Genomic DNA, 10,172 nt, shown 5'->3' on the forward strand with positions numbered 1-10,172 from the left:
TCAACGAATATGCTTTTTATAGTTTTAGGTTTTTGGAAACTAAACACACACACACACACACACACACACACACACACACACACACATATATATATATATACATATATTACCTGAGATATCATTAGAAATATATTGTGAATATTCAGTATGTCATTTCATAAAAATCTATTCTAGAATTTGTATTTATTTTTTAATTTACTTTTTTTTTAAATGAAAACCAAGCACATGGACACACAGACTCGATAATTAAACATCCACCTTTTATCCATCCGTTTCATCCCTCTATCGTTCAGCTGTTTGTTTTTCAGGAGCGACGGGATCAAGCGGTTGTTACGGCTGCATCACGCCGTCCTCCGGTCCTCCGCTGAGCGGCCGGCTGTCCTTGGCACGACTCTCACCTGCGCGCGGTAGATGAAGGGATAAACCAGCTGAAGATGATGGAGGGGGAAAGAGGATTCATCTCCTTCATTTCAGCCTCATGACACCAAACCATTCTTCTGTAGATCAGGTAGAATAGAGTCATAGAAACTGAGATGTTTATGTGGTTATTCATGCCTTTTGCTATCATAAGAGATGGAAAATGAGGGAACTTTGGGATGGATCAATGGGAAAGAATCCAATTTAGATCTCTTTAATATTTCAGGGTGTTTTCTTGGTTTGGTTGATTTGGACTGAACTGAACTCAACATAACATGACAATTACAACCCGTTTCACTTCTGTAATTTATAAGTGCAAGCAAATGTAGTTCAGTGAGGCTGCATTTATTTTGATCAAAAATACAGTAAAAATGTGAAATATTATTAGAATTTAAAATAACCATTTTCTATGTGAATATCTGTTAAACTGTAATGTATTTCTGTGATGCGCAGCTGTATTTTCAGCATCATTCCTCCAGTCTTCAGTGTCACATGATCTTCAGAAATCAGTATAATATGCTGATCTGCTGCTCGAGAAACATTATTATCAATATTTAAAACATTAATATTTTTGTGGAAACTGTGATGCATTTTATTTTTCAGGATTCACAGATGAATAGGAAGTTCAAAAGAACAGCATTTAATTGAAATAGAAATATTTTTTAACATTACAAAGGTCGTTACTGCAGGCTTATTATCGTTGATTAAAACTATTAAAACATTTTTGTTAATAATAAAATATAAATATTAGATGAAAAACGTTTCAGCAACATTTCTAATTTTTGTTTAGTTTAAGTTGAAGGACTAAAAAAAAACTAACTGGAAATAAAATAAATACTAAAACTGAAATTAAAATAAATACCCCTAAATAGTACATTTTTTGATGATTGTCAAAAGCACATAACAAAAAATAAAATTAAAATTAAAACTAAAAGTATAGAAATAAATGCTACAATAGTATATGATATAAATAATAATAAAACAACACTGCTTTACTGTCACTTTTGATCAGTTTAATGCATCCTGGCTGAATAAAAGTATTAATTTCCATAAAAAAAACTCACTGAGAGTAAGGTGAGCGAAATTAATACATTGATGATGAATTATACACTGCTGCATTATAAATTTCGCATACTTCATTTAAAGGGGTCATATGATGCGATTTCAAGTTGTTCTTTCTCTTTGGAGTGTTACAAGCTGATTGTGCATAGATAAGATCCCTGAAGTTGCAAAGACTAAAGTCTCAAAACCAAAGAGATATTCTTTATCAAAGTTAAGACTCTGCCACGCCCCCCTAAAACGGCTCGTTCTAACACGCCCCCACATATCTACCTCACAGGCGATTATGGCAAGAGGCGTTACATTTCCGACGCGTGCTTGTGGTGTTCGGCCAATCACAATGCACTGGGTCAGCTGGCCAATCAGAGCAGACTGCGCTTGTCGGAAGGAGGGACTTTGTAGAAAACGAAGCGTTTGAGAGAGGCGGGGCATAGAGGACCTACAATACTGTACAGTATTTGAAAAATAATGTGTTTTTTGAACATTAAAGCACGTCAACATATTCTGTTACACCAAATAATGATCTTTAAAAAAAGCATCATATGACCCCTTTAAGTGGTAAAAAACTTATTTTTTGTTTGTTTTGGCACTTGCTATTTGAACACACACATGATTTGAAAAAGTTAAATGTTCCTGAAAGAAAAACAGTCACACTTGTATTGTTTGCAGTCAAACATAACAGCAATTGAAACTAATAGAAATAGAATTTAAATTCCATCTGGAAGCGTTTGGTACTGCGCTTCAACAATTTTTGCGATATCAACCTCAAATTTGGAACACAACTGGTTTACATTTAGTCATTTAGCAGATGCTTTTATCCAAAGCGACTTACAAATGAGGACAATAGAAGCAATCAAAACCAACAAAAGAGCAATAATATATTGTGTATAAGTGAATTATAAGTGAAACAATAATAAGTGTAACAACAAATGACAAGTCTCGCAGTACATGTAGCAAAGTGTATATATATATATATATATATATATATATATTATACACACACACACACACACACACACACAAAGAAAAACAAGTAGAAAAAAATTGAAAAAATAGAAAGCTAGTGTTTTTTTTGTTTTTTATTTAAATTTTTAAAAAATTATGATTTTTTTTTTACATTTAAAGATTTTAGAGTAAAACATGTTTCGGAAAATTAATATCTAAATCTATATATATTTCATATGAATTTTTACAATTGTATTTTTATGCTTTTACTTTTTCATAATAAACTTAAACTTCTATAACTTTTTCTTTAGTTTCACTTTTCGAACTTTAACAAATCTGCCAAGTATCTTCTTTAAAAAGAGACCAAGACTCCAAAGCTTTCAAGATTTATGACAGTTTTAAGTGAAGTGGAAATGTAATTTACAGGTCTATGCTCAAAAACAGGTAATAAATGAATCATAACAGTTCCATAAATATAATTTAGTAGCATAAACCCCCTTACAAATACAAAATATTAAATAAAAACCATTATCAAACTAAAATATAGTACATTAATTTCATTAAAATAAAAAAGTCAGTCATTTTTAACACTGGAGGGTTAATGTGAGACTATAGAAAGGCTTCTGCAGATTTTTGCTCTGAAACCCTGCACTCGAGCGTCCGCTAGATTTACACAAACACAAGAGAGCGTGTGGCCTTTACTGCAGTCCATGAATGTGCTGTGACCTTTCAGCTGGAGAACAGCGAGATCTGTCTCGCCCGGTTGTGCATTATTATGATGAACGATGTTCATTAACCCGGTGAGCGTATCAATTAGCTCTAAACGAGCGAGAGAAACGTACTTTACTTCAGTTCTTTCATTACATCATAGCCTTTTAAAGTTTCGGATGTTGGAGTTTCTGTGTATATTCATCCTTGATCACTTCTTTTCACTGTAATCTGTAATTCTCGGCTCTTTTATTGATCTCTGCTCGCAGGTTCATCATGAAAAACGATGCAGCTGTCCTCACTTGAACCTCAAGCCCATCTGTCTCCATGGAAGTTATTTCCCATAATGCCTCTGTCCCTCAGAGCGGGAGCCGCTGATAGAGACAGTGGGAAGGCCATTTTTCTCTCTCCACTTCCAGCAAAAGTCATCATCAGTCCATCAAAGCCTGCCTGAGATTGATTGGCGGCTCTATCCACCAATGAGAGACGCGTCTGCTTTGTAAGTGTCCAGCAGCTGTGCACCAGTGTTATTCTAGTATCATTTATAAAGTATTACAGTTTTTACGAACATGTCGAATTAGTTTCTATTTTTATACTTTCAGTTTTCATTTTAATTTCCTTTAAAGTGTTTATGTGCTTTGGTATTTTTTTATTTAGTGTAATTTATATTTATTTCAGTATTATTTTTATTTTATTTCTACTTAGTAATTTTACTGCTTCAGCTTACTGACTGAAAAAAATATAATAATAATATTTCTATTTTTATTTCAGCTGCTTTTTTCATTTTTATTAGTTTGTTTATTTTAAATATTACTATTTAGGGTTCCTTTAATTTAAAATAATATAATAATAATATTATATAATAATAATCATCATAATATTTGATTAGATTTTTTATTTCAGCTACATTTGTCATTTTTATTAGTGTTTGTTTATTTCTATTTAGGCGTAATTATCATTTTAGTTAATTTTTGTAATGTTTATATGTACTTTTGTCAATTTTGTATTAGTTTTTGTTTATCTGAAATATTACTATTTATGGTTCATTTATTTCTTTTTTAGTTTTTATTTATTTTATTACCAGTTAGTCATTTTAGTGCTTTAACTTAAAATAAACAAAAATGTTTTTCATCTAATATTTTTATTTTATTTTTGTATTGTTTTACTTTCAGCTGCTTTAGTCATTTTTATTCATTTTTGTTTATTTTAAATATTTCAATAGGTTTATTTTTATTTATTTTAGTAAAATTTTTTAGTACTATTTTATGTGTTTTGTCATTTTTATAGATTTTTTTGTTTGTGACTATTTATGGTTCATTTATTTTTATTGCTGTTTTAACTTTAATAAAAAAATTAAAGGAAATTATATTTTGCTTAATGAAAATGAAGCCTGTTTTTAGGCATTGTGACATTGTTTTAATGACAATTAAACCCATAAAATGCTCATTAATATAATGCAACAGGATGTTTTTATTTTTTCTCTCCTTAAAATAGGCTTCACTTTCTTTATGCAAATAAAAATGACAAATTTTAGAATGAAATGTGACACGCTAAAATCATGCCAGGATTCAAGGAATTCATGCAGACAGTCACATTATTAATATTAATGTGACAGTAAATGTTCTTCTCTCAGAAGTGCTCTCATCTTTGAAGGCATTGCAGGAAGAGCAATGGGAAATTTAAACATATAATTATAGTTTATTACATAACGAAGGACTCCATGGAGATTTCTTCTCGCAAGCTTATATGCATAATTAATATGCATGAGATGAGCGATGAGAATAATCTGCTCGCATAATGCACACATTTCACACCAACCTGCTGTGAATCTGTTTTGGGCTTCAGCCAATGAAATAAATAATAAGACGCCATAAACAATGCAGGATTTCTCTTTGTGTGTCGGTTTAGATGGGGAATAGATTAGAAGAAATCATGTTTTGTTTGAGCAGATGTTGTGTTACTGAGCATATAATGTGCTGCATGAAATCAGCAGGAACATTTACCGTCTTGATTCATGTTTCCGAATGATTTATCAATGCATATTATTCTAGAAAAACAAAAATCAAATGTTTGTTTTTGGAATGTAATACTTTGCTTGGTTAATGTCACTTCGAATATCAATGCAGCATTTCTAAAATCTTGCCATTAATAAACAGAGTAATTTAAAGCTGGCTGACACTAACACAATAAAGGTTACGGTAATAACGGCAAATAAGGGTCTTGAAAAAAATTGAAAAAAGTCACATTTATTTATATACCGCTTTATGCCGTAGGGATGGTTTCAAAGCAGCTTCACATTAATAAACAGGAAAATAAGAGCGTTAATTTTGCAAACTAATTCAAGTGTCATTATTCAGATCAGTTCAGTTCAATGTTAATTTAATATCACTGAGATACTGTGAATTTGTATTAAAAATGATTATTTATATTTAAATATATTTCATATTCATATTAGTTAGTTTTAGTATTTTATTGTGTGTTAACTAAATGAAAATGAGAACTAGCTGAAATCAGTTGTTTTATGGTTTTAGTTTTAGTTATAGCTTTACATGAAGAAACAGAAAAATAATCATCAATTATGAAACAAATTTAATTTCAACTAAAGCGGCTCTAAAATGACAATAGCATCGTTATTCAACTCAGTTCAGTTCAATGTTGTTTTAGTATCTTTGAGATGCTATACATTTGATTAATATTTAGAATTAGATTTTATTTTTTATATTTTCTGCTTTCATATTAATTTTAGTTACATTTTACTGTCATTTTTATTATTAATTTATTTTTCTAAATATGTCTATATAGATTTCATGCATTTTTATTTCAATTTCATTTTTAGTTATTTTAAATTCAATGAATATAAGAATTGAATAATTAATTATTTTATTTTCAAAAAATTTTTACTTGATTTTTAAGTACCTTTTTTTTTAATGGTTTTAGTTTTAGTTAACTCTAATAACCCCGGTTGAGATCTATAACAGTGTCCAGTCATGCATTAGTTTTTTTCTCATGCACTGAACATTGTGTTTCACTCTGAAATGCATCACATTAATGAAGTGAAATGGGCTGAGAATGCTGTTTCATACTTGTGCACATCATTATCTGAGCTTGTGTTTTTCTGTGCACTGTCCTCTGTTTTAATGGCATATTTGTTCAGCACTTTGACTTGAGGAATAAATCAAGGTTATTCAGCTCTATATCCAGGTTTATGAGCTGAACGCGTGACCCTCCTCTGTACAAACCTCTGTGACCTTCAGAAAGACCCAAAGCAAGGAACCCTTAGAGATGCTAAAGTTCGACGACAATATGTTTTATTGCGTTTTATATTATACCATTTACTTTTACAGCATCCACTTGCATTGTGTGGAAATGGAGGACAAAGGCTCATTTTATGTTCAACAGAAGACTGAAGAAACTCAAGGGTAAGTATTCAGCATCATCAGTGTAGCCTTGGGTAAGTTTATGATTCATCTTGACTGTAAAAAGTCATTTTCGCCCTTAAATATCTGCCATTGGGTAAAAAAACAACAACTTGTGTTTCCTTTGAGTTAAGTTTTTCTTTTTTTATTCCACTGGCAGATAGTTTTTCCTCATTTCTAAGTATAAACTCACATAATTCTGAACAATTTCTGAGAAAACAAGACTTAATATCTCAGATCATCTCGATTTCAGAACGTTTAGATGTTTGTATTTGAAAACGAACAGCAGTTTTTGTGAATCGTGTTTTTGTTTTGGTGGTGGAGGATAAAAGTCTGGTGAGAACTGAAGAAACACATTATCTGAGACATTAGGTTGTAAATCAATTTCAGCATTTCGCTCTAAACTCACAGTAGCTGAAATATCCAGTAAATTCAGTCTGAAATGTCAGCGCAGACTCTCTGAGGAACCGATCTGAATCTTAATCTTGTGTGTTTTTGACCAGGAGTCACATAATGAAAAATACATCAGCTGCAAACGGTGTTATATAGCAAATCAATCAGCGTTTCAGCTGTAAGTAAATATAAAAACAGGCCTTGTGGCTGAGAATAAATCATCTGAGCTGTTCTTTTACTTCCTTCTATTTCCATTTCATATAATCTGATATTCAACCTCGACATAGAGACTCTTAAGATGGGATATAAATATTGAAGGTGTTTTTCTCATTTAGGATTGTAGCAATGCAGTGTTGTTGTTGTTGTTCACTAAAACTACAACTGAAATGATCAAAAATCGTTTGCATTAATTGAAATAAAGAAACACTGAAAAAAATATAAATATTAGATTAAATCTCCAATTTAAAAAAAACTTGAATGTAAATAACATTTAAAAAATGGACACTTTTAATTTGACACAAAAAATACTAAAACCAAAACAAATATAAATGAAAGCTAAATAGAAATATAAAAAAATGACAATAAAAGCTATTTCTAAATATTAATAAATACTATGATAGTATATAAATAATAATAAACTAACGATTCATGCGATTTGAACAATGTTGAAATAAAGCTGAAATAAAACATAAATATTGGTTATAAAATCTCAGCTTTAATGTAAATTAGAAACTTAAATGTAAATTAGAAGTGTTTCCTTGGCAGCTAACTGAAATTATAAAGATAAAAAAAAAGATTGAAACTGAAATAAATGAGTGAAAGCTAAATAGAAATATAAAAAAGTAATAAAAATGACAAAAAGCACACGACAAAATTAGTCAAACTTAAACTAAAATTAAAATGAAAATATAAAAATAAAGGCTAATTCTAAATATGAAGAAATACTAGAATAGTATATAAATTATGCAAAAATAACACTGATATTCATGCAACTGGAATAATCTTGAAATAAAGCTGAAATAAAATATAAAAATATAAAAAAAAACTACTTAAAAAAACTTATATGTAAATTAGAAATCTTGTCTTGGCAACTAAAAGAAATATAACAAAATTGAAGTTGAAAAGCTAAAATTACTAAAACTGAAAGAAATATAATTTAAAGCTAAATAGAATTTTTTTTTATTTAAAAATGACAAAAAGCACATAACAAAATTACATATTAAAGTTCAAACTAAAATATAAAAATAAAATCTAATTCTAAATATTAATAAATAGTATAATAGTATATAAATAATACTAAACACTGATATTCACGCAATTTGAATTGTACTACAATTGCTGAAACGAACACTGAAATAAAAAGCTAAATAGCAATATCTTTTAAAAATCTAATAAAAATGACAACACACAATAAAAATTACTAAAACTTCAAATGAACATATAAAAATAAATGCTAATTCTGAGTCTTTTACAATCGCTCAGACACATTTCTCAATGCTAGTCACTTTTTCAAAATTCTTCACACAGTTCTAACCATCTTTCAACTCGACACAGCAGTTCATTTCACATCCAAAATGCACTAAAACTACCAAAACATTTCACTAATGGCTCAAATCAAGTCATTCTTCCATAAGGTTTTCACCAAACAAACAAACACACTATCACTCATAACACAACAGCCTAAAAAACACTAACAGCATTATGCAATGTTTTCTTTTGTGAAATGTCTTTACAAAACAAGAATGATACTCTCTACTGTTTATAATTCCCTGCAGTATATGTTACATGCTCCATGTTTTCATTACAGTACACAATTATTATGAAGTTTTCCCCTTTTGTATAGATGGTAATGACAGTGAAAGACGAACACTTGTGAAGATGTTCAGCTACATGCAACTGCTGCGATAGTATTAGATTTTTTACATTCAGAGTATTTTTCTATATATTACTGTATATATATATTCTATATGTCTGACTGATGTTGTGCTCGCTGTGTGAATAGTTTTGAAAAAGTGACCTAAGTATTGAGAAATGTGTCATAGCAATTGTAAAAAATAAAAAGCTGTGTAATAGTATATAAATAATAGGCCTACTAAAATAATTCATGTACTTTGAATCATTTTTGCATGTGGGCTGGTGTGTCTTTACATACAGGACTAATGTGAAGCGCTGACACTTTGGCTCTGCGTTATGAGGCTTGAATTGAGCATGCAAGACATTTGTGCTCATTAAAGTCACAGGCTTTCAGTAATGAGTTTATGGTCTCGTTGTAGCATCAGGCTAATTATAAAATCACAAAAATCAGGATGCGACGAATGTCGGCGAGTGACTAAACATCTTTTTGCATGTTAAAATCCACCCAAAAACCCCTCAGTCCTGTGGATGAATGGTGTTATTTACACAGGCTGTGAACGGGCAGCCGTGACACGTCAGATAATTACTTACTGCTTTTATTCTGAAGCCTAAACAAATCCCTTCTCTTCTGTTAATCTATAGCACACAAGCCTGCTAATAGATCAGCGCTGACAGCTTCATTAGGCTGAACATAGACCAGACTTTAACAGCGACTCCATCAGCCCGACACAATCAATGTGCCTGATTATAAAACACACATTATTGAAAATAAGAGCGATTGGCTTTGTTTTAACTAAGGTAACAAGCCGCAAAAGGCCACATGCTGCCTTAGAGTCAGAGCAGTCTGAAGTCCGCTTACAGTGTTGATCATTTAGTTTTTGCACCTGTAACTAATGCTTCTGTATGTAAATGAGCTGTGTTGTGATTGGCTGATCTCTGCATACTGTCAGTCAGGGTGGAACAAGGTTTTTAGTTTCAGTTTGTGTATCATGTGTGCATTTTGTGGCCTAAACTATGAGTTTTTCCATCTTTTTTGAGCCACGGACCCCCAAATATGATGCGTTCTTGCTGTCTAGATACTTTTATGTCTCTAAGACACATATATACAGTGAAAAAAATATAAAAATGTATGCAAAACGTTATCTAGAAAATACGTACTTTCCATTATGTTGGCACTTTCTGCTTTGTTTCTGTCTCTAGAGCAGCATAATTTGTGTGTGTGTGTGTGTGTGTGTGTGTGTGTATGTGTGAATGAGTGTGTGTGTATGTGTGTGTGTGAGTGGGAGTATGTGTGTGTGTGTGTGTGTGCGAGTGAGTGAGTGAGTGAGTGTGCGTGTGTGTGTGTGTGTGTGTGTGTGTGTGTGTGTGTGTCTTTGTTTT

General features: G+C 31.0%; 1 protein-coding gene across 1 annotated transcript in view; it reads right to left on the reverse strand.

Annotated features, from left to right (window-relative positions):
- Positions 1-553, reverse strand: part of LOC107549798 (uncharacterized) — a 34,862-nt gene extending 34,309 nt beyond the window's left edge. The window contains exon 1 of the mRNA XM_016230973.1: positions 399-553. Within this exon, the coding sequence (XP_016086459.1) occupies positions 399-553 (155 nt within the window). The remainder of the gene's footprint in view (positions 1-398) is intronic.
- Between the last annotated feature and the right edge of the window lie 9,619 nt (positions 554-10,172).

This window comes from Sinocyclocheilus grahami, unplaced genomic scaffold (genome assembly GCF_001515645.1).
Source record: "Sinocyclocheilus grahami isolate Dianchi unplaced genomic scaffold, SAMN03320097.WGS_v1.1 scaffold381.1, whole genome shotgun sequence".
NCBI classification, from domain to species: Eukaryota; Metazoa; Chordata; class Actinopteri; order Cypriniformes; family Cyprinidae; genus Sinocyclocheilus; species Sinocyclocheilus grahami.